Source organism: Schistocerca piceifrons, chromosome 8 (assembly GCF_021461385.2).
Source record: "Schistocerca piceifrons isolate TAMUIC-IGC-003096 chromosome 8, iqSchPice1.1, whole genome shotgun sequence".
Taxonomy (NCBI): domain Eukaryota; kingdom Metazoa; phylum Arthropoda; class Insecta; order Orthoptera; family Acrididae; genus Schistocerca; species Schistocerca piceifrons.
The window spans coordinates 61,710,114-61,736,151 of NC_060145.1; the positions used below are offsets into that span (position 1 = coordinate 61,710,114).

The 26,038-nt window shown below is 39.5% G+C and overlaps 1 protein-coding gene across 6 annotated transcripts in view; it reads left to right on the forward strand.

Annotated features, from left to right (window-relative positions):
* LOC124711622 (zinc finger protein swm) overlaps nucleotides 1-26,038 on the forward strand; it is a 258,270-nt gene that overhangs the window by 64,906 nt on the left and 167,326 nt on the right. For all 6 annotated transcript variants that reach the window (XM_047241789.1, XM_047241792.1, XM_047241793.1 and 3 more), the window contains exons 4-6: nucleotides 4,302-4,397; nucleotides 9,147-9,504; nucleotides 21,888-22,121. In XM_047241789.1, coding sequence (XP_047097745.1) covers nucleotides 4,302-4,397; nucleotides 9,147-9,504; nucleotides 21,888-22,121 — 688 coding nt within the window. The remainder of the gene's footprint in view (nucleotides 1-4,301; nucleotides 4,398-9,146; nucleotides 9,505-21,887; nucleotides 22,122-26,038) is intronic.

A 26,038-nucleotide genomic window follows, 5' to 3' on the forward strand; every position in this document is an offset into this window, starting at 1 on the left:
CATAAACACTCAGGCAGGCAGAGAGAGAGAGAGAGAGCTGTACTTCTTTGTGTTTGAAAGATGTGATTGGGTGTTTGGAAGACAATGTCCATATTCTGTCATGCATTTTGTGTTTTTCCTGCATTTGTAATTGCAAGATGAGTTGCTTAGAGATTTTTTTACATGCAATGATATATACTGTGAGGTTCACTTTTTGGAAGTGCATCGGTGCAGCAGGAATGTTACAACAGCACTTAAGAGCATAGTTCTTAAGAAATGGAGTTTTTTTGTAGTCATAAGAATACATGAACAGTGGAGAATTGGAAACTTTCATAAAAAACATCATTTAAATATATTCTGTAATAATCATTGAAGGTCTCTTTAAAATTGAATGCCTTCTTAAAAATATTTTTACAATACTGAATTTTTGAAAATATAAGAGAACTGGATAGACAAAAAAAATCTACTCACAAAGTGGTGGCAAGGGAGCACACACATGTAAAGGTTAAGGAAATTGACAAGCTTTCTGAGCCACTAGCTCCTCCTTCTGACAGAATGGTTGATGGGAAGGAAGAGGGATGAAGATAAAGGACTGGTGAGGTTTAGAAAATGGGGAGAGATTGGAAAAGTCATCTACATCAGAGGGCACTTAAAGGATGGGATGAGAAAGAAGACTGATTCTTAGGGACTGCACCACGTGAGATTTGGAAACCTAAAAACTATTTTCTGCCTATCCCTCCTCCCCTCACCTGCCTCTACCATGTACAGTGCAGTAAAGTTTCCACTTTTATTAACTCTTGCAAGATGTTTTGTCAGTAATCTCTGTCTTGTTTATTACCCAGTCTACCACCCATAAGCTGTCAGGTTTTCAAATCTTGTCCAGTGCAGTCCCCGACAATCAGTCTTTTCTTACATAAACACCTGAATAAGAATGCAGAATACAACAAACAAGATTGCTGAGAAAGTGGTGCAGGACCATGGACATCTGACACACAGGAGTAGAAAAAGCACATAAACATTTCACCTGAACTTCCAAGAGCCCAGCACAAGACATATGAATGTACTGAAGTAAACCATTAAACATGAGAAAAAGATCCCAACAAAAGAAACACAGCACATCCACATAGGGGAACAGCAATTGGTCATCGCAGATGGTGACAGGCAAGATCAGGTGTAAGTGGGGCTTGCAGAAAAATTTCCATGAATGCACAACCCGAAGCCCGGAAGAACGCACTACGGATTCAGTGGCTCCAGTGGGAGTGGTGAGACTGGCAGCAGGGCCAGCAGTGGCAATATGGTCAGACACAGCAGCAACATGTAGAATGGCTGGGCCAGCCCCAGGGTTGGCTGTGATTGCATTGAAAGGGCTGGCGACCAATGCACTGACGTGATAGCTGCCATTGGCGTCAACAGGGCTGTCGACACAAAGAGGGCCATCGTTACAGGACTTGTGACGGCTGGACTGACGGGAAGGTTGACATTGTTGTCGACAGGGGATGGCCTGCCGTCCCAGTAGGGCCGGCATCTCATCCAGAGATTGGAGAGGACGCTGCCGTAGAACTTCGTGAATGTGAAACAGAATGCCACATGATATGGCAACAAAGCAAACAAATTGAGAAAGTGGCCCAGTGAGCCAAATACACAATTCTGAACACTGCTCATGATCCCGCTCACTGAAACACTGTGGCGGAGACTGTCCGTCATTAACCAACAAATCGGTGCACACTCAGCACGACCGGACGTGACTGTCATTACAAAAATGCATACCTAACCGTTTGCTAGTAAGTCATAGTCTACTTTGTGCTGATGAGAGACTGGAAAAAAACTGACAGTCCAAACTAAAGATTTCTGAATAAAGTGAGCACTGTGCTGTGTACCTTGATTCCGTATGCAATAAAGTACATCTACAACTGTCAACATTATGCGGCCCACTCCCCTGCCTCACCATCGGACATCCAAAAATTCAGTGCAGATGCAAGAGAAACTTGCTGAGATGTGGTCTTCGTAGCCAAAACCTAAGTGAGCTGAGTTACACTCTGCAACAGTTTCAGAATTTGCTGACCCTATAACTGAAAGATTTGAATCAAAGACAGTTCCAATGTTTGGCCAGACATGGTAATTCAAAAGGCCATTCAAACCTTGCTTGAAAATGCACTGCCAGCAAAGCGGAATCTGAATCAACAGAAGTATAAAAAGTTCACCTTGTAACCACAGAAAACAATGCAGGCAAACAGCATCAAATAAGAGAATTCACGCTTACATAGAAACTACCCAAACTATGCAAAAAATAGAACAACTACCAAAATTGAATATCACAAACTTGCAACAATTGAGAAATTGCAACACAATTTGCAGAATGAATACCAACATTTACAAAATGAACACGTATCAAAATCAAGAATAAGTACCACTGCAGATTACTGAGCGAGATGGCACAGTGGTTAGCACACTGGACTTGCATTTACGTCCAGCCATCCTGATTTAGGTTTTCTGTGATTTCCCTAAATCGCTCCAGGCAAATGCCGGGATGGTCCCTTTGAAAGGGCACGACCGACTTCCTTCCCCGTCCTTCCCTAAACCGATGAGACCGATGACCTCGCAGTTTGGTCTCTTCCTCCAAACAACTCAACCCAACCACTGCAGATTGACTGTGACAACACAATATGCATGAATATGCTGCCCCATCAAAACAAACTAGTACACAAACGAAAATCCAATAGGTTGAAAAACACACAAACAATTTTGAAATTGAAACCCTGCTCTATCAAAAGGAACTAAAACACAATGAGAAACACTAAACCCCCACATAAAGAACAGCCTTGTTGACATGGCAGTTGAGAGGAGAGGAGACAACTTCAAAACGCACTTTAACACAAACAAGAATCATCATTTTTGTCATTTTATGTATGGCTGATGAGTGAAGAGTAGTGCATTGGGAAACCAGTTGCCCTCATTGTCATTTTAGTGTGGCAGATGAGGTAAGTGCACTAAGAAAACCACACAAAACCATTACCTTAATCACCATTTTAGTGTCCTTTACCGCGTGGTTTGATCAGCAGTATTGAGATGCACACTTTGCAGTAACAAATAGTTATTAACTTGACTACGTACAGTTTCTGAGAATGAATGTTTATACAGCTTGATAGCAGGCATGTTGACCCTTGATAGGGCATATTAGATGCCTATTAGAAAGAAGTCAGATATTGAAGTGGCATGGGACAGAAAGGATAAGTAACGACACAGTCCCATGAGGCTGAGAGAACGTAGGCATTCCATCGATGAGCAGCAAGGTGTCATTACGACACTGTCCTGTGAGGTGATGAGCTCCCATGATGTGATGAGCAGATAGGGCAAAGCAGTGCCCTCAGGAGCAGCTGACACAAATGCAGCGTCATACGGGTCACACAGTGAAGGGGAGATGATGACACCTCGGTGGGCAGCAGCAAGCATTGGGTCTGTATCGGAGACGTAGTGGCTGTTGGTCGGAGCCTGGAGCATAATGGGCCCTTGAGAGTTGGAGTGCAGAAGGCTACACATGCGAAGTCAGGTGAACGTGAACATGCTGATGCCAATAGGTGCCTGCTACTGCATTGCTGTTTACTGTGACATACACGCCCTATAGTGATGGGCCTTGTATGCCCAGAGCTGTGGCAGCCGCAGGAGGCTTGATGGTAAACGGCTCAGCGACTCTTCTGTTGACAAACAACCTCTGTGGTGAGACAGAGGCTGTATCTGGCTTGTGAAACATATCCATAACTGTCATGACCGAGTATGCAGGGGCACAGCCCTGCATGTATCGCATATTGTAATAACCATGACGGAAACCATTTTTAAATGGTGCTAATGTTCCACCAAAGATATGCTCCTTGCCTGGGTTCAGTTAGCTGAAAACTTCATTCTTTTGTTTTGCGCTGACCTTTCTGGCCCATGAGACTCAGGACATTGAAATTTCATCTCAATGTGGGACTTTCTGAAGTATTGTTAGCTTACCACATTTTTACCCACAATAGTGTGTATGGTAAATGTCATACCCTTTTTTACTTGCATTTAAAATGTATGTATTTATATTATATAATGAATGATGATATTATGTGGTTTCACATTACTTTCCTTTGTCATTTAGAGTTTTTACATGTTAACTACTTTTTCACTCTGTCTTGTTTCCGGGCATATTTTTAATTTGTTATGTTGGCTATAATAGTTCCTTAATTCCAATTTTTCATGTAGAGTTTTCCTCTACAATTCTTTTTCGTAACATAATTTACTTAATCTATTACATGCCAGGAATTGGTTTAGATGTTCATATTCTGCTGTCTAAACAGGTAACGGCAGCTCAGACTAATGGTATTGTGGCAGTTTCCCTCCAGCGCCGTGAGGCTGACAGCTCGTCGAGACCAGTCCACCGAAAATCTGACTCTGTGAGTAAAGAACACAATGCTTGTTATATTTAAAAGACATCTACACTCTAAAGACATAATTTTTAAAAATACTTCTGAAAGTCCATTATTTCTTAATTTCTGTATATGGAATGCGAACTAACATCCCAAAGATGTTTGGGCTCACATGTGGTTCCTCTTGATTGAAATGTCTTGGCTCAAACTCGTCTAGAGGTTGAACCGCACGTCATGTTGCCCATCCTAAATTAGACACTTGTGACCCTTTGGTTAAATTGTCTGGCTGATGGCAAGTTTGCAAAATACAAAGTTAACATAACACATAATAACAGTAATAATGGTATTGGGAACTAAATTGACGACCCATAAATGATGTAGGCCACACAGTTACGATTTTGTTATAATAATGTTTATTCAGAAAGCAAACTAATAGCAAAAGTGGTTGTATTCATAGAGTTACTCTTACCCTCGTGTGAATGTCACAGCCAATAGCCTTGCACCAATGTGCTTTCTGATAAATGAATACAGAACAAAAGTAACTATTATGCACTAAACTTGACAACAAGTATTATATTACCTAATGATCCAATAAGGTGTCATGCTGTCATCGTTCAATGTGTTTTCGGTGGAGGAAATGATGATCTGATGCTTAATGGAAAATGTGATAATTTAAATTTACTATATCTTTTAAACAAATGAAGTTACAGAGTTGATAGTCACAACATTTGTCATTTTAATGATGCACTTCTATATGAAATGTCAATCATTAAGATCGACCAAAGCATTCAGAATTTAGCTTCAGGTCTTTGTTACAAAATGTGTTAATTTCACTTTAACAGTAAATCCTAAACTATTGTAGATATGATCAGTATTCAAGTTTTATTGGGATCACCATGAAAAATTTATGGAGGATGGCAGATTGAAATTACTGTGGCTTGATTCCTTGCATTACTGCAGAATTAAATAGTTTTCATAAATGTTTCTCTTTATGGCCGATCTTAGGTCCACCATATTTAACACTGCTAAGCCTCCTTGTCCATAAAAGCCTTCTACTGGGTTTCCCTATGATGTGGGTTCTCGTCATCTCACTTGCACACTACAGCACCTAGGCCTCAATAGAAAATAGACACCTGTGAGTTTCCCCATCACATGGTGAATCTGCACCCTCTGTGGCATGCCGTCCTGGACGACAGGGTTCGTTTCACAATTCCTGTAGGCTGACTCTTTGGCCGTATATTTAAATGAGAGTGCAATGCTCGTTAACTCACTGCCCAAAATACCAAGCAAAGTGGTGTAATGATTAAGACACTGGACAATTGTTCAGAAGGTAGAGTGGAAGGAGAAATTCTGAGGATTAGTGTTGAAATTAAAAGGATTAGTATTTGCTTTTCAATAAGTCTTCTCATTTTTGAATTTTCAAAAAACAATAGCCACATAATATACATCCAAGCATGACTTCTTCTTGTATTTCTTTGATTACTGCAGCTTTGTTTTTCAGCATTTTCAATGTTCAAATCCACATGGATAGCGATTTCTTATTCATCTGTTATTGAGTGATTAAAATAATTCTTCCATTTCTAAATGTTGACAGTCTTTTATTATATAAAGGGAGTACAAGTGTCTGGCTTGAGCAGTAGCTAAGCTTGTACTAAACTTTAACAAATTTGCCTTCCAACAACGCAAAAACACAGTAGATGTAATAAGTTTATTGAAAAAATTACTTCATTAGATAGGAAAGCTAAAGTTGCAGGAATATTCTGCGATCTTAGAAAAGCATTCGGCTCTGTAAACAATGCCCTGCTGCTTTTCGAGCTCGTCAGGTATCGAATAAGGGATATTGTTTTGAAATGGTTTCAATCATATCTCACGGAGAGGAAACAAAGGGTAATAATCGCATCAGACGGAGCGGATTACTTCTTAAGAGTGGAAAACTGTCTCACAAGGTGTTCCTCAAGGCTCAATCCTTGGACCAGTTTTATTCCCATTCCAAGTAAATGACTTGCCTCTCACTGTAAATACTCATTTAACCTTGAATGAGATTTTCACTCTGCAGCGGAGTGTGCGCTGATATGAAGCTTCCTCATTTAACCTAGTTTTCAGATGATACTTGTGCCCTAATTTAAGATGAAAATTCTGACAATATACCACAGTGTGTCATGAGTACATTAAGTAACTTGGAAACATGATTCAATCTAAGTAGCTTAAAGCTAAACATTTCAAAACCCCACATGATGAGTTTTAAAACCAAACAGTCAAAAACTGAAGAAATCTGTGTTGTTCAGAATAATCAAAAAGTGGAAGAGTTTGACTCAATCAGATTCCTAGGAATAAACTTGGACAGAAATTTGAGTTGGAATTCACATATAGAATATCTAGAAAATAAATTAAACAGTCTTTCATTTGCAACAGAAATTTTAGCCAGTGCCACTCTCATAAGGACACCAGGAAAATAGCATGCTATAGTTACTTTGAATCTGTTTTAGGTATGACATAAGTTTTTTGGGAAACTTGGAAACATTACACGATCTTAAAGTTGCAAAAAACAAACAATGGAAAATCCAGGATGGAATGTAACAATACCAGAGAAGGAAAGTTGCTACTCACCATATAGCGGAGAAGCTGAGTCGCGATAGGCACAACAAAAAGATTCACACAATTATAGCTTTCGGCCATTAAGGCCTTTGTCAGCAGTAGACACACATACACACCAGCACGTGCACATGCGCACGCGCGCACCCGCGCGCCCACACACACACACACACACACACACACACACACACACACACACACACACACACACGGAAACTGCAGTTTCTGAGACTGCAGACGTGTGTGTTGTGTGTGTGTGTGTGTGTGTGTGTGTGTGTGTGTGGGCGCGCGCGCTGTGTATGTGTCTACTGCTGACAAAGGCCTTAATGGCCGAAAGCTATAATTGTGTGAATCTTTTTGTTGTGCCTATCGTGACTCAGCATCTCTGTTATATGGTGAGTAGCAACTTTCCTTCTCTGGTTAAGTTGCAAAAACGAATCATTTGTGATATGTGCACCACACAGCCGAGGGCACTATGTCAACCCTTATTTATAGGTCTAAAAATATTAACTGTCTCCTCTTCATACATCTTTGAGGTGATTCTTTTCCCACATAGCAGAGCTGATGAAAAAATGAAACACACATTTTAAACACTCGTACAACACAAGACAAATAGTAAACTTTATGCTCACCTCTAAAATTGTGTGTTCAGTCTCCTCAGTATATAGCGATAAAAATTCTCAATATAATAAAAAAGTGTGACATAATTAATATGAAGATAAATATTGCAAAAAGAAAGTTATATGATTTTGTGATTGAAAGATGCAACTACTCTTTGGAGGATTTCATGACGGATGATGTGGTACTTTGAGCTGGATCCCTGAGGTGGAATTAAAATTCATGATAGTTATAGTGTTGCAAATTTTACAAACTTTAAATAAGGAAATTCTTTACAAAGTAATATTGTATAAGTGTGATCAGGTTTCAAATAAGCGAATTGTAACCTTGATATGTCTCCTGTATATCAGACATATTTTGAAATTCTGTACCTTATGAGATGAATAAAACACATTTCACATTTCCAGGACTTAGTTGTGATAATATTGTGGCGTGGTGGTGGTGGTGGTGGTGGTGGTGGTCCTTGCATTAAGTTTCACTAGTGCTGTGCAAAGAATTGATACTGTTAGGAGTACCTTTTCCTCTTTTAATGTAAATGAATCAGTTTTAAATTACATCCGCCAAATGGAGAAACAGCTTCTTTCAAAACAGTATGCTGGAAGAATAAAACAAGCAAGTATTCACAATTTAAAAAGTAAATAAATAAAGGAAGTGTTCTTTGAAAAGTGTAATAATTAAATACTTATTACATTTAACTTTGTGGCAAGGACATTCAAAGTCTTGCAGTTAAAAAGCACGCTTATCACTTAAAAATGCTTGAATTATGATTCTGGGGTACATCTTCTGTGTATTATGGCAAATAAACCGTTTGAGGAAAACCCTTGTTAAAGGATAAAGTATTTAGGTCCCCAAAGATTTATTAAATAGGGATTTTACTGTAATAAGGGCAAAGACAATAATCAGGGACTGTTTGTATGTTACAAATAATCACAAAGTGTTTGAAGGTGAAGACAGATTTCCTTCTGTAACATTGCTGACCTTAAAGCTATATTAAATTGAATTGTACTTTCTCTCGCCAGAACCACATTTGTCCACAGTATGAGCTCAATCCAGGCTTTACTGTTTCATAGTAGATCCAACAAGATATTAAGTGCTAAATATGGAATTAAAGTTGATAAAATTTTGTTGTTCTCATGCAGCACAAGTTTGTGGCATTATTGGTGGAAATACAAACCACTGACATTATAAAATTCATAATCACCTATGTAGTTATGTTTGAAAGACTGGATTAAAATACAATGGAAATACAGTCTGTGCAGAAAAATAATGTTGACGAGTTTTATAGATTGAACGGAGGGGGGGTGGGGGGGGGGTGGGGGGTGGGAGGGGGTAGTTGAGATGGAGAAGCAGAAGAAAATTTCTTAAATTAAGACGTGGATTGCAAATATGTGTTTCTTATACCTACAGAGTTTGTAAACGTTGTTGATGTAAGGAGAGATCTGAACTACTTGAATGCTGAAACAAGTATCAACCTCACTGTTAAATTCATGTAGGTCATAGCTGTTTTTGTATGAAATGCACAGTATTTATGTGGCATTATCTGTTAATCACCACCCTGATTTTCAGGATAAAGAAGAAAAATCGCGTAGAAGGCACAGGAGTTCCACTTCACCACCTCCTTCTCGAGGGAGGTCCAGATCCCGTTCGTGGGAGCGTTCTCGAAGATCACGAAGCAGAGGCAGAGAACGTGACAGGAGTCGTGCTTGGCGAAACAAATCCCCTCCACCTGGAGGGAGTGGCAGCAGCCGTGGGCGCCGCCGCACTTGGTCACGCTCTCCACCGCCGCCGTCTGGTGGCATCCGTTCACGTGGGGCTTCACGTTCACGCAGTCGCAGTCCCCGCTACAATCACCGCAGTTCACGCTACCGCAATAGGTCACCACCACCGAGGTCATCAGTTTCCCGGTCACGGTCCCATTCTCTAGGTAAGTAATGTGAATTTATAGTCAGATTTAAACAAGTTGTCAATTGACAGGTAGCGGGCTGAACTGTTGTCTCCAGCACACCAGTAAGTGTCTGATACTGTAGGGTTCCCACTGTGTTGCCACCTCTGCTGTGCTTTGTAAAATGCTGCGCCAGTCAGTCCTCAGTGAGCTGAAGTAGTAATAAATTCGAGTAATGTTCAGCTTTGTCTGCCTTACAATGTATGATCACAGTAATCAAAAGAAGGGCAGACCTAAGCTGCTTCACACTCCGAGGACACTTTCAGAAAGTGTCACGTGGCACGATTGTAAGCAGTCATTCGTGTGAGTTTGTATCTTCCTAGAAGGAATATTTTGGGAGGGGGAGCATATCATTCTTGTAGCAACGGTCTTGTTTCGAGATAGAAAATTGTCAATTTCTATGAGTTATGAAAAAGTTAAGATTCAGCTATAAATCTGTTTGCGGCTGTTCAGCCTGGTATTGCTGCTTTATAAAGGTATTAGTTGAGACAAATAATGACAAAATCGTCTGGCTGGATCAAATGTGGGGGAATGCGGATGAATGGCCATTTGCGTAAATACATAGGAAGAAGTGGTTGTTTTGTTGTTTATTTTTATTTTTGCCAGACTGGTATAAAGTTACATGTCAATCGTCAAAGTTCATGAACTTTTTTCTGGTCTTTTAGCATGTCCACTGTAAGACGACGATGAGATGCTAAAAACTAACTAAAAGTTAAAGACTGCTGAAGATGGGCATGTAGCCTGATACCAGTCTGGCCAAAATAAAAGCGAACAACAGTCTGAAGACTGGTTTGATGCAGCTCCCCACACTGCTCTATCCTATACAAGCCTCATCATCCCTGAATAGCTACTGTGATGTACATCCTTCTGTATCTGCTTATGGTATTCATCTCTTGGTCTCCCTCCCCTTCCTCCTACACACACACACACACACACACACACACACACACACGCGCGCGCGCGCAGAGAATGTCTTCCTCCCTCCCTCCCTCCCTCCAACACTGAATTGGTGATCCCTGATGTCTCAGAATGTGTCCTATCAACTGGTTCCTTCTTTGAGTTAACTTGTGCCACAAATTTCTTTTCTCTACATTCTGTTCAGTACCACCTCATTAGATACGTGATCTACCCATCTAATCCTTAGCATTCTTCTGCAGGACTAAATTTCAAAAGTGGCTCTTCTTTTCTTGTTTAAACTGTTTGTTATCCATATTTCACTTCCATATATGGCTAGACACCAGAAAAAAATAAAATAAAACTTCACGAAAGACTTCCTGTTACTTAAGTCTATATTCAATGTTAACAAAATTCTCTTCTTCAGAAATGCTTTCCTTTCTATAGCTAGTCTACATTTTATATCCTCTCTACTTTGACCATCATCAGTTATTTTGCTCCCCAAATAGCAAAACTCATTTACTACTTTAAGTGTCTCATTTGCTAATCTAATTCCCTCAGCATCACCTGATTTAACTCGACTATGTTCCATTACCCTTGTTTTGCTTTTTTGTGTACATGTTACATCCTCCTTTCAAGACACTGTCCATTTTGTTCAACTACTCTTCCAAGTCCTTTGGTGTCTCTGACAGAGTTACAGTGTCAACGACAAACCTCACTTTTTATTTCTTCTCCCTGAACTTTAATTTCTGCTCCAGTTTTTTTTGTCCTCAGTTTTTTATTTCTTCTCCCTGAACTTTAATCCCTACTCCAAATTTTTTGTTTTGTTTTGGTTACTGCTTGTTCAATGTACAGATTGAATAAAATCAGGGATAGGCTACAACCCTGTCTCTCTCCCTTCTCAGCCACTGCTTCCCTCTCATGTTCCTCTATTCTTATAACTGCCAGTTGGTTTCTGTACTAGTTGTAAATAGCTTTTTGCTCCCTGTATTTTACTGTGCTGCCTTCAGGATTTCAAAGAGAGTCAACATTGTCAAAAGCTTCTTTTTAACCCTTTCAGGGGCAAAATTAAAAAAAAATAATTTTTAATTTTTCTCTATTTTTATTGTATTAATTTTCATACAGGGAGACAGAAAAATGTGAAAATTAAATGAAATATACATAAACTGAACACATACAGGGTGGTTTCAAATGGAGCCACTGCGCACTAAATGTCATCACTTTTGATGATACAGTGAAAAGCAATTCCTTTCTGCAGATAAGCATAAGGCTACCTGGCAGTGACTACATGTCCATCTGCTTCTGTGGGCTTCTTTCTTTGTGTTGCAGTGCACACAGCACCTTGAGGTTCCATGTTTTGGCAGATGTTTTGCTTCCGATATACGTTTCTCATGGGGAACAAGGCATAACAGCGTTGTTATTGATGTGAATATATGTCAAAATCCAGATGAACCGTCTTACCGACATTAGTGTGGAAATGTACTCATCTCCAAGCTCCTTATGGGATGACCAGCAGTCACAATAATAACAAGGTTTCTTGATTCCCATTAGAATGTTTATAGCCCAGATCATGTAAGAAACAGATACACCGTCCTTACGGCGGGACAGGCAACTGAAAAAATAGTTTTCCCGTCGGTCAACAGATGTCGCAGGTGACGCTACAATGCTAACTGCCCTGTCTGTCGTGGAATTGGCAACGCTGTATCTTCGGTGACGTGAATGACGCTGATTTGTGTTCGGCTAGAGCGCTGCGCGCGAATTGCATTCATCACACAGCTGACTGTAGACCATGATCGGCTATGGTTTTTCCGGAGTTTTCAATCAAAGAATGTAGATTAGCTCCTGTAATTCTAGAAACCAAGTTTATTTCTACTGTAGGAATACTTCTCACAATCATATGCTAAATGAAAAAAATGAAAAGTAACACACAAATATTTCTCGTGAGTTACTGTTTAAATGCAGACTGTATTGCAGTCGCGTAGGTTTTACACTCGCCTTCCAGCCGTCTATTTCCTCTTTGTTACACAGCTCTTCTGATTTGGATTATGGTGGTAAAAAAGATCTCTATGTGCTGGTTAACACTAGAAAATTTTCAAAATCTTCTCAACATCTTTGAAATATAATCCGTTAATTTACTGACAAATATTGTTGTGAGCAGTGGGTTTCGCGTCCTGACATTACCGACATAATTATTTATTTTGCATATAGTACGTGTAGGATTAGGTGAGTTATAACGACAATATATTTTTCACATTGAGACTGTAAATAAGTTTAAGAAACAGATTTTGCTTCCTTTCTAAGTATTTCTGTGAGCGTTCTTAAGTTTAACCACATTTTGCATTTGATTACTGTTAGTTGTAAACTAATGTAATTTCATTTCCGCACTTAACAACGATATCTTCGAAAAAAATAAATATTGTGAGTAAAAAAAAAAAATTCTGTGATGGTAAACATCTTAACTTTGCGGTCAGCACATCTTCTATTGTCACAAGCAGTACTGTTTTGCTCAGATTTAACACATTACTTCTTTCTAGTTAAACGTGGTAGAGTGATCAAGGAAAGGCAACGAAACTTATTTGTGCAGCCTAACAGAGAATCTTTATTTGGTACTTAAATACAATATGAATAAACTACATATTTTTTATAATTTTCAGTTTTGAGACAGTTCTACTACACTTGTCTTTGAACATAGTTCTGCACCTGTAATACTATTTGCATTTCACAAGATGATTCAAAATGAAAAGTCTGTGTCCTCCACATTCCTCTTCGTCGAACCAGTGAAAGTTTTCACATTTTGATTTGATGTTATTAACAATCCTAAACTTTATATTTCTCTTATAAATAAACTGTAAAAAACAGGACTCATATTCCTGTAAAGACATTTCAATAATGTTGCTAAACTCAACAGTTGGAGCGCTGAGTCCCACTGAAGAATGACACAAATTCCCAGTTGCGTATTTTTTATGGAGAATAAATAATTCCCTCTTCTCTTGAAGCTCACTGCTACATGTCTCCTTACATCTCAAACAAACATACCTTTCGGTGCATATGTGTGCTAAGTAGCCAGCAAAATATGCTACTGAACACTGTTCAGAGGAAAGGTCTTGCTGTGAGGAAGACAAATATTCGTCAGCCTTGAAGGTACTCCCTTCTTCATCCGTAGAGGAACCAGGGGTGTTCGGAATTCCAACGTTTCCAGAGCTCCCCAACAGCCGAGATTCATCACCTTCTTTTTGCAACACACAGTTGTTCAGTAACAGCATCTTGTCAGTGTCATTCTCACAATTTGAAGCATCAGAAGGCTTCATTAGTGAGTTAATAGTGCTTGTTTGGAACAAGCACCTTAGTGTTCTAACTGTTGGATTACGGTTGTAGCCTCCTTTCTGACGGCACACAGAAAATAAATTCTCAAGAGCATCTGGATTCAATCTGCTGGTCAGTAAAAATTTAATGCCGACAGTTTGTTCCTCAAGAAAAAACTAAGCAATAGCATTCACAGTCTGGATTAAACCCGTAATACATGGTGGTGTCGTTATTTTACCTGTCTTTTTTTTTTTCGACTTTATTTATGGTACTTGAGACATCCTTTGCATTCTGTAGCGTTCCCATTACTACTGGGCATTGTTCTGATAATGCACACCTATATGGATTAGAGGAAAATGCTGTCCTGCTGTTCAAAACGTCAAACAAATTGTTCATAAATTGTATAAAAGTAGCTGTGCTCTCTGCTTTATCACTCTGCAATTCTTTAGTCGCTACACAAGTTCTGATAGCTGCAGCAACAGAGTGGCTGAGGACCTGGACTGCCATTTTTACATTCATTTTCAGGAATGAATCAGGTTGCAAATGACTGTCAGTGAGTTTTACCAACACCTGCTTTTTTTGTTCTTCTTATCAATGTCATGTTTTCCTGACATCTTGGAATGAAACAACAGCATTGTTGACAATGAAGTCGCCACTAAGCAGATTGTTTCGTATGCTTTTGAATAAATGTGGGACATCAAAAATATAAAACCATTTCTCTCCATTTACAATAAAATAAGGTTTTTCAGGCGTAACATGTAAATGCTTCACAACACTTGATCACAAACGAATAATTTAGGCTCTAGGTTTGCATTTTGCAATAAAATAATTAGTTCCTGTAAGAGTCCCAATAAATCCGCATGGTTTACTCCTGAATTAGACAAAAAATATGAAACAGGTAATTTCCTGTTACTGTAGATGCCTCTAATCATAAAAACGAGTGCATAATTTGCAGGAAGTGGTTTCCTTCCCCAATCACCCAAATCTTCTAGACCTTCCACTAAATCGAGATCTTTTGCGTATTCCAGATGACACATTATCGACATCTCATCAAAAGGTACTACACATGCCTTTTCTAAATAAGTTTGTGCCTCAAATTTCTTGCTAAGTTGACTAAAAAGGTTTTTGTTAAACCCTGGTAGAAATTTTGTTACACCAATCCATTGTCTAATTGTGGACAGTCCAGGCAATACGATACCCAATTTTCGCAAAAATTTATATACTGCAGGAGATTTGTAAAACAACATCAGAGAGAGATTTTTCTCGATAGAAGACCACGGACGTTTTTTGCTCTTGCACTGCATTGCAGCCAGTGCCTTGGAGTAATCAGATGGGAAGCAGAAACTGCTTAACACATGGGCAATATTATTTGAGCTCCGACAATGCAATAATCTACTCTTAACTTTTGACAAGTAGGAAGTTTTGTTTTTCAGTGATCTGTTCGTATTATGTATTTTCTGTTTCAGTTTTTGCTTTCTAGGAGTATCCTCATCATCATGACGTAGCATACAGAGTTTTCTCTTAACTTGTCTCACAGGCATTTCTATGATTTCTTTCAGGTCTGGCAATCATTCACACTTTTGTGGTATTGCATTTGTTTCTACCAGAAGGTGACTAGCTGCACTGTATGTTCTCCTTGGAATGTTCACTTTCAGTTCAGGTGATGACAAACTATTCTTAACACTAGTTCCCTCACATACTGCTGAAGAACCAGTGTCAGGTGTAAATTTTACAGGAACTGCTGTGTGTATAAGCCGTTGTTTCGTACTGTTCATGAGTGACTTTTTATCAAAATGGACATCACACAGCAGTCTATTGTGCAGTTTTTCTGGGTCCATATCCAGCAGTTTGACATTGCCTGTAACAATAACTATCTATCAGAAAAAGACATATATGTATATACCATTAACACATTTGGTAGCTCAGTCTGAGCGAACTAAAACAGGAAAAACTGCATTCTCATGTGTGTAGACGAATTTGAGCAAACGACATTCAGTTGTGTTTGGTTCGTAAACTTTACTCGGTGCCCGCAGTGCCTCTGAAATTCCTGCAAAAGTTAAGAAACACGTGATTTCTAATCTCTTCGGCGTGACATTATTTGCTTCGTAATTAAAACAAACATTGCCTATAATATTGTTTCCTCTTTAGTGCTTAGCTTTTCACAGTAAGAAACAATTAAGTAGCGAAAGCATAACATCAATGTTTGCAAGTGTTTGCGTGATGAAATGCTGATTCTGTAGTGTTAATTCCATTCACCACTGCGAGACAATAACATTCAGTCTTTTTCAGTACACATTCGGTAGTGTTCGTTAGTGTTCAGCTGGCTGTTGGTTTTTGAGCAGAGCATCAAAAGAAGTTTGCCTCGTCTCCCCTTTGGCATTACCAGCACGGAGAGTACTCGTCTTCTTGCGAACTGCTTTATGTTGCTGCTAGTAAATTTCCTCGTCAGGTGTAATTTGAGGAGCCAGCGAAAGGCGTCAACCGACATATGTGCAAAATTCTGGAATAAATCTAAAGAAGGCTGGAGCTGCAATTCAGTGTTAAGTGCACTGGCACTACTTCCTAGCATTTCACATCTACATAACAAATTAAGCCACCAACATATTTATTTTCATACGCCACTTTGTTTGCTTTGTCAAAACCAGCGGGCAAAATAATCTTATCTCAATATCAAAGATTTACATCGTAGAAGTCTGCGCACACAGGAAAAATGCCACCGTCCATATGTGCACCGCATCCAGAAGATCATTATCCACATCTGCCAAGTTGCTTATCCGCATTCTGAGATATTAACGTTTTGTAAAGCAGTTTAACCCACCACTGCTCTGAAAAGAGACTTGTGCCTGGCCTGAATTTTTGTCTGCTGATGTCCACACTCGGTTGTGATGCGAATTAAGGCTTGACATATTTCAGTGACAGTCATTTCAAATTTAAATTCTTTTACTTTGCGTGTAATTTATCGTAAATGATATAAGAGTGGCACAAAATGATGAATTTTGGATTGTTGTTGAAAGGGGGCTGCAAACGCGGTAATATACAAATGAAAACGTGTTTCTCAAAAATGGTTCAAATGGTTCTGAGCACTGTGGGACTTAACATCTGAGGTCATCAGTCCCCTAGAACTTAGAACTACTTAAACCTAACTAACCTAAAGACATCACACACATCCATGCCCAAGGCGGGATTCGAACCTGCGACCATAGCGGTCGCGCACTTCCAGACTGAAGCATCTAGAACCGCTCGGCCACATCGGCCGGCGCGTGTTTTTCGAGCATATTTTGGTGGTGTCAACTTTGAAGAGCCACAGACGGCAAACCATAATTATGTTAAAAATTTACTTTGTACAGTTTAAAGATAACCCGCAAATATTCGCAACAGACGTACGCTTTTACCTGCAACACAGTTATTACTGGGGATATCTGCACTCCCACAGACCTGTTACTATAAGTAGTGTTGTTTTTGAGTGAAAGCTGTGTGAGGATTATTAGCGCACAGGTAAAAAAAAAATTAAAGTAGGCAGCGTCTATAGTTTGCATGCTATGCTCGTTCTCTTCTACTCTCTTCCCTTCATTCCAGTACAAACACTTGTTCACATGTATAAACGAATGGCAGTGAACATTGGCGAATCATCTATGAATACTCATTTGCAGCAGTGTAAACGAGGTTTTACACTCGTTCACTTCGTTCGCTCTAGTATATACCAGGATTTAGAGGGACTGATGACCTAGCAGTTAGATGATGGCTATTATTCATTTATTTCACTGTTGCGATTTCAGCTCTCGAGCCATTTTAAAGTACCAAGGGAAAGGTCTTGTAAGGTAATGCTTCTTAAATTGTTTACCAAATGTTACCACACTATGCTTTGCATTTTGTTATCCATATCTTATATTGGTTTCAGTTTTCACATTGCACACAAAAATGCCTCTACAGCCAAAATTAAGATAGTGAAGTGAATAAACAGTTTAAAAAAGTCCAAATCGCAGTAAAGATTTCATTTGAAAATTATATATGATATGATTCTTGTACAGGAAGGGCTGCCACATTATATCAGAATATAAAATCGATCGAATGCTTAGGGCTCTTTATTAATTCTTACTCGAAACTAATTTATTGATTTTCCTGAATTTAAAATCCACTTGCGTAACCTTTCTTTATCTTTGACGGGAAATCTGAACATTTTTAGTTCAGGATTTGTTCGTCTACTCCTTCCACGTCAGAAACAGCTGTACTTCAGACGCCAAATAGTGGAAAGCTGCACGCGTTCGGCCGATGTTGCCACATATTTCACAGAACGGGTGCCATCTAGTGGTTGATTCCACAAGTAAGGGTGTGACGCCGTTGCCGCCTGGTGGCCGTTCCCTGACAATGGTTGCCTGCTAGACCATGCGATCGGGCAATCTGTTTCTTACGTGATCTGGGGTTTATAGCCAAAAATACTTTTATTTCTGCTTTAGAAAGAGGCCTGAAATTGCCACATTTCTGTGTTGCGTACAGATTAGACTGGAAAACTATGTGTTCTAACATAGTGTCACAAAACAGAAACACAAAAAAATCTACTGGTTGCATACCTTCACTGTCATTTTTAAGTTTTCCTCTTACACCAGCTTACTCTGAAAAATTGGCGGCAAAGTTCATTGCACTGACGTCCTTTCTCCATGAAAAGTTCACAATGGAAGACAGTGGCAAATCGTCATTAGTGCTGAAAGTATCATCACTGTCATTGTCAAAAATGGTCCCAACTTTCAGTTTCCGAAATAATTTGAGATAAAATAGGTGTTTTCATTCGCAAATCCAGATCACTGTCTTCAGCTAGCATATTACTTTCACTGTCACTGCTAGTGTCAATCTGTGAGTCGGGATCTGAAGGAATATCTGCGAAAAGGCACTCCAGAGTTTCTTCATCCTTTAGTCTGTGAGAATACATCACGTGAAACTGGGGGGGGGGGGGGGGGGGGAATATATATATATATATATATATATATATATATATATATATATATAAAAAAATTGTCACACCTACTAATGCTGCCGTTACAGGAGCAGTGGTTTCAAATGGAACCACCACAACATTCACGGTAATAAATGCATTATTTTGGCTATTATTGCAGTACATATAGTATTAATGTAAACAGAACAGTATTCTGCATTTCATACATGCATAGAAGTTACCTAATACAGAAGAATACAGTCACAATTTGAGAACAAAGACGTTCCTGCACAGCGTACAAAAATGGCTATCCAACTCGCCTCACTACTTGCTAATATTTACAGATTTTGAAGCGGTTCCAGTGACAGGCGCTAGAGGGCAGCACCAACTATGCTATTGAATGGTGTCCCCAAATGTAGCCACTGACCTTTTGCCACAAAATGAGAAAATTGTAAGTGGTTTCAAATGGAACCATTTCCCCTGAAAGAGTTAAGTCTACAGATGCTTCAAACATAGGTTTGCCTTTTCTTAAACTGTCCTCTAAGATAAGTGATAGTCAATATTGCCTCACATACTCCTACATTTCCCTGGAATCCAAACTGATCTTTACAAGGCTAGCTTCTACCAGTTTTTCCAGACTTCTGTAAAGAATTCGTGCCAGTATTTTGCAACCGTGACTTATTAAACTGGTAGTTCAGTAGTATTGACACCTGTCAGTGCCTGCTTTCTTTTGAATTGGGATTATTATATCCTCCTCGTAGTCTGAGGATATTTCACCTGTCTCTTACATGTACATATGGAAGAGTTTTGTCATAGCTGACTCACCCAAGGCTATCAATAGTTTTGACAGAATGTCATCTACTCCTGGGACCTTGTTTTGATTTACGGCTTTCAGTGCTGTGTCAAATTCTTCTCACATTATTATATCTCCCATCTCGCCTTTGTCCACATCCTCTTCCATTGCTATAACGTTGGCTTAAACTTCACATCCCTTGCATAGATTCTCTGTACACTCCTTCCACATTTCAGCTTTCCCTCTTTGATTAGGACTGTTTTTTTTTTTTTTTTTCATCTGAGCTCTTGATATTCAGACAGCTGCTGCTCTTTTCCTCATAGGCCTCTTGAATTTTCCAGTGGGTGGCATCTATCATTCCCCTAGTGATATGTGCTTCTAAATCCTTACATTTGTTCTCTAGCCTTTCTTACTCAGCCATTTCACACTTTCTGTCAATCTCATTTTTTAGATGTTTGTAACCCCTTCGTATCTCCTGTATTATCCAAGGATTTCTACTATACCATGTCTTTTTATCTCTGATTCTCTGCTGCCTTCACTATTTCACCTCTCCCCCTCGAAAACTGTCAACAATCTCTGGTTCTTTCAGCATGTTTAGGTTCCATCTCCTTAATTTCCTACCGTTTTGAAATTTCTTCAGGTTAAATCTACAGCTCATAACCAATAAACTGTAGTAAAGAGTCCGCATATGCCCCTGGACATGTCTTACAATTTAAAATCTGGTTCCGAAACCTCTGTCTTACAGCTATGTCTAAATTAATAAAATATCATTCATCAACTTCATACAGACAGCAAGATATCATGAATACAAAATAGATGAATATGGGGGACAGCTTAAAAATGGCTAGACAAATGAGAGCATTAGAGCTAGTACAGCAGCTGTGATTGGCACAGGAAAGAGAATTATTGTAGCACTTGCTAGAACTTCAGAATGTTTTATTGGAAATCGTCAACTGTCATTCAGTTCAAATAAGACCTCCAATTATAACAAAGAGATGAACTAGAATATTTTTGTAAAATGGCTCGGAAGAGTCTTCAAAACTGAACGAAAATCTCTTTTATTGTTATAAATAATGCTCTGTATCATTTGCCAAGGTAAAGCATCCACAAAGCCAAAAATAAGGAAGATACTGTTTCCTCATTAAAGACACAAAACGTATCAGTTGACAGTAATTAGAAAAGGACAAAATTATGTGAGCTAGTGTTACAACACGAGTTTTTCGTTTACCTTGTGAATGAAATGGCAAAAAAATATGGATGTAAAGTGCTCAGATTGCTTACCTACGACTGCCATTTCAATGTGATATAACTCACTTCAGGGCACGCTTGCCTGTGCACATGCGTGGGCACTTGCTTGCATGTGCACATGTAGCAGTCTTTTTGTTGTGCCTGTCTGTGATACAGCATTTCTTCTATATGGTGAGTAGAATCTATCCTTTTCATAATATTGTCATTACACTGTCCTGTATTTTCCAATGTTTCAATTAAGACTATAGCTTCAGACTTTTTGAATGTCTAATAATGATTATGAATATCATTGCCATTCTCTGTAAGTCTTATTGAGCATCCACAATAGTGGAGGTGACACAAGTAATTGATGAACACTGGAGGGTTCATGTAGTCATGATTGGAATTACCTACCTGATTACAAATGCCAAATTTCATGGCATCTGCTTAGAAGCTGTTGTTCTATTGCTATTTTGTTGAAAACTGTTAATTTTGAATTACTTACCATCCTAATTTTGCCAGCATGATGGAAGTTTGGATATGGCACATATTTGTCTCATTGCAGGTGCAGTACATCTCCACTTTGCTGGATCTGGTTGTTCCTGCCCTGTGAAGACGCTGTAATCATCTGTCATGATCACCAATGGTGGTGTAGATACTTGTATGCCAGAGAACAGTTATATTACTGGTTATTCTGTTTAATGCTTTGAACAGTATAGAAACACTGCAGTTGTAGAAACACTGTGGCTGTGGACTTCTTCACATGCTTATAGGTTTGAGGGGGACTGTAGAGGAGTGCCTGCACCTTTTACAGATCTAATTTCTGCCCTAGTTGTGTCTTGCTTCCTCTGAACAATGCATCAGCTTCTGATGTGACCACCATCTATCTGTCACTCTCAGCACCTGCTGAAACACTCTAGTGAGGAGGCACTCGAATCCTTGACACCCAAATTATGAATGTTGTTTGTGCCAGTTGTCAGTGACAGCAAATTGGATTATGGAGGGCTACCTTATATGAGATGCAAATATTGATCACACTGTACACACTACCATAAAGCTGGTACTTTATTATAATTTACTGTTAGAGGTCTTCCTTTGTCCAATAAATAGATGTCTGTGCAAGTGTACTGCATTCATTCTAGTACGTTTACAATACTTCAGTTGTGTTGCACTGCATTCTGTTAGAAATTACACAATAAGTGTGGTATTTTTAATGTGCAGACCGTTCGGCCAGAGACAAGAAGGAGCCGCTGTCTGGTGCAGCGACTCCGACACAGGACAGCAACCACGGCGATGTTGATATGAGGCTGACGACAACGTCACAGAGCATTCAGAGTGTTGTCAGCGCTTGCAGCAAACCTGCCGTGCCTGCTACAGCTGCCGGAGTCGCAATACCTGACAACTCTGCATCTACTCCCACGTTTCTACCGAAAAGGCGGTGTCGAGATTTTGACGGTAAGAATTTACCGTGGACAGTAATATCGTAGCTACTGTATAAAGTGGGAAAGTTGGAGAGTGGTATGGAAAAAACAATGTCACTTGGGGGCACTCTCTAGAAACCTGAAATCTGAAATTTATTACTTATAGCAACTCAAATCATACATCTGTTAATATCATGTCTAGAAGATTGTAACTATTAGTTCTGTAAGGGTTGTATATGTTAGTCATTGTGCACTTCAAGCAGGCAGTAAAGCGAACAGAGGAGAAATTTTGAAACGAGTTGAGGGTGAAGACAAAAAAAGCAACTGTTTTCCAGTGGTGATTGATAGTAAAGGATGTGGAAGATCATTTGATGGAGGGTCCTGTAAAAGTCAGTAAGATGAGTTTAAGTAAAAGTAGAATAACAGTAATGGAGTGCAGTTGAATTAAGTCAAGTGATGCTGGAGAAACTAGATTGGGGAATGAGATACTTAAAGTAGTACAAAAGTAAGCAGCAAAATAAATGATGGTAGAAATTGAAAAATAAGTAATGACTGGCAGTAGCAAGAGAAGCTTTCTTTACTTTTTTTTTTTTTTTTTTTTTTTTTAAAAAAATGAGATGTTGATATTGAATATAAATATAAGTGATATGAAATCTTTTTGAAAAGTATTTGTCTGGAGTATACCATATTATAGAAATAAAACATGGAAAAGAACAGAATAGCAAGTTTTGAATGTGGTGCTACAAAATAATGCTGAAGTTAAGATGTGTAGATTGAATTGAGAATAAAGAGGTACTGAGTGGAATAGAGTTATGGAGAAAGACCCTTATAGCAGGCAACAGTGAATATGAACACTCCAGCAAACCACCTTCAGAAAAAAAGTTGACAGCGGCTGCTGCTGCTGCTGCTATTACTACTACTGCGGCTACAAATCAAGCAGGAATTCAAAGGAAATATTTTAGAAACAACATTTTCTTAATAATGTGATGTTTTTATTTTGAACAAACAGTTACTTTTTTACAGAATTAGTCAAAATATGTACATTTAATTAGGCTTGGAACAGGCTTTTTCATATCAGCGTCAGCTTACTACATTCAATATTTTATTATTACCCTCAGATTGTTATCATCTGTGTAAGTGTTTCCACCATGTGAGCCTTTGGCCTTAAATCTGAGGAATCTAATTGCAATACAGAGATTTTGTGATGTTTTACTGTGGATGTAAACATTGACATAGTGACTCAAGGCAACAGTTCTATGAAATCGTGTCTCAAAAAGTGGGTGCCTAAATTTTTTGATGTAACACTCAAGTTTTCATCATACCAATGAATTTTGTTTAATTATCAGGAACGTGGAAGCTACCACTTTTGTCACTCATTAGGAGCCAGTCTTCAAGATTCTCTCTTAGTTAATTATAAAACATTATTTTTAAAAATTGAGCTGTGCCATATCACCCAACAGATGAAACAAAATAATTGATGTAATGTATAAACCTCAATATTAATTTTCTGAAAGATTTAGATAAAGAAATTCTTGGAAAGTGTTACTTAACACTTATAACCCGAGATCTTTTCCCCACCAGAATTACACAGGAAAGCACTACACCAATAGATAACATCTTTGCAGGTGTATACTTAAATCAATGATATTGAATGAATCTAGTAATGAATGGCCTCTCTGAGCATGGTGCACAACTAAATAAATTCCCTGATTACAATGAAGTTGTCATAGAACAGTCATTAATTAAAAGACAATAGAAAGTTTAAAGGTAATTTTACAAGAAGTGGACTGGAGGGATGTGTGAAAGAAGACAGAGGTCAGTTCTGAATTTAATGTGTTTCTGGATGGATATCTTGGCTCTCTGTGCTTGACGTCTTTTATGTCGAACATTGAAATATCCAGGATAGAACAATGGCAACATTATGAAAAGGATAGATGGCTGCTCACCATATAGCGGAGATGACTTGCAGATAGCCATAAGAAAAAGATTGCAATACATTTAAGATTTTGCCCAAAAGGTGTTCTATTGGAGTAGAAAACACACACATTCAAAGGAGCACAGCCCCCCCCCCCCTCTCTCTCTCTCTCTCTCTCTCTCTCTCTCTCTCTCTCTCTCTCTCTCTCTCTCTCTCACACACACACACACACACACACACACACACACACACACACACACACACAGTCACTGTCTCTGGTCACAGAGGCCAGACTGCGTGCAACTGTGCCTGATGGGAGAAGTAATCTGTTGATGGTGGGTTAAGGAGGCTGCTAGGACATGGAAGGGTGAGGGATAGCAGGATAGGAGTAGGGAGGGTCTAGTGCTGCTTGTGGGAGCGTGCAGGGACGTAGTGCGAACAAGGGTAGTGTGTGTTGGTGGAATATAAGGCTGCATAGTACTGGAGCGGGAGCAGATAAGGGGATACTTGAGTGAAGGGTAGGAATTAGCAAAGGTTGAGGCCAGAGGGGATTATGGGCACATAGGATATATTGTAGGGAAAGTTCCCACCTGCATAATCCAGAAAAACTGGTGTTGGTGCAGACTGTGAAGCAGTCATTAAACTGAAGAACATTGTTGTTCAGCATTTAGGTGGTCCAGGTGTCTGTTGGTCACAGTTTGTCAGTGACCATTCATGCAGATAGATAGATTGTGTGTTGCCATGCCCGCATGCAAAAGAGCACATTGGTCAGAGCTTAGTTTGTAAGTCACATGATTGTTTTCACATGGAGCCACCCTCCCTTTGTTGGGATAGGTGATGCCTGTGACCAGATTGGAGTAGGTGGTGGTGGTAGGATGTATGGAACAGGTTTTGCTTTAGTTCATATTGCAGGAATATGAGCCATGAGTAGGGGTTTGGAAGCAGGGGTTGTGTAGGGATGGATGAGGGTATTGTGTAGGTTCGTTGAGCAGTGGAATACCACTGTGGGAGGTAGAATATTCCTCATCTCAGGGCACAATGAGAGGTAGCTGAAACTTGGTGTAGAATATGATTCAGTTGCTCCAATCCTGCTTGGTACTGAGTCACTAGAAGAGCGCTGCTTTGTGGTCAGACAGTAGAAATGTGGGAGGTGATAGTTGATCGGAGAGACAAGGCACACTCGATCCGTTTCTGCACAAGGTTGGGAGGGTAATTTTGGTCTGTGAAGCCCACCGTGAGACTCTCGGTATATTTTGAGAGGGGCTGCTCGTCACTACAGAAAAGACTGCCGCAGGTGGATAGGCTGTATGAGAAGGACTTCTTAGTATTGAACGGGTGTCAGCTGTTGAAGTGGAGGTATTACTGGTGGTTGGTAGGTTTGATAAGGTCAGAGATACTGATGAAGCCGTATCTGAGGTGGAGGTGAACATAGAGGAAGGTGGTTTGTTGGGTTGTGTAGGACCAGGTGAAGCAAATGAGGGAGAAGTTGTTGAGGTTCTGGAGGAATGTGGATAGGGTGTGCTCGTCCTTAATCCACATCACAGTGTCATCAAACTAGGTGAGGAGTCTGGGATTTTGGATGGTTGGGAGGGATTCCTTTAGATTACCCATGAATAAGGTGGCTTAGGATGATGACATGGGGATGTCCATTGGTGTACCACCAAATTGTTTGTAGGTGATACCTTCAAAGATGAAGTAATTGTGGTTGAGGCTATAGATGGTCGTGGTGACCAGGAAGGAGGTTGTAGGTTTGGAGTCCATTGGGGGGTTGGGAAACCCAGTTTTTAGTAGTGGCAAGGCATTGGGGATGATAGTGTAGAGGAAGCTGGCATCAGTACTGATAAGCAGGGTGTCATGTGATAAATAACAGGAACTGAGGAGAGTTGGTGGAGGAAATGGTTGGTTTCTTTTATATAGCAGGGTGGTTTGTGGGTAATAGGCTGAAGGTGTTGGTCCACAAGTACAGAGATTCTCTTGGTGAGGGCACAGTAACTGGCCACAGTAGGCCATCGTGGGTGGTTGGGTTTATGTACTTT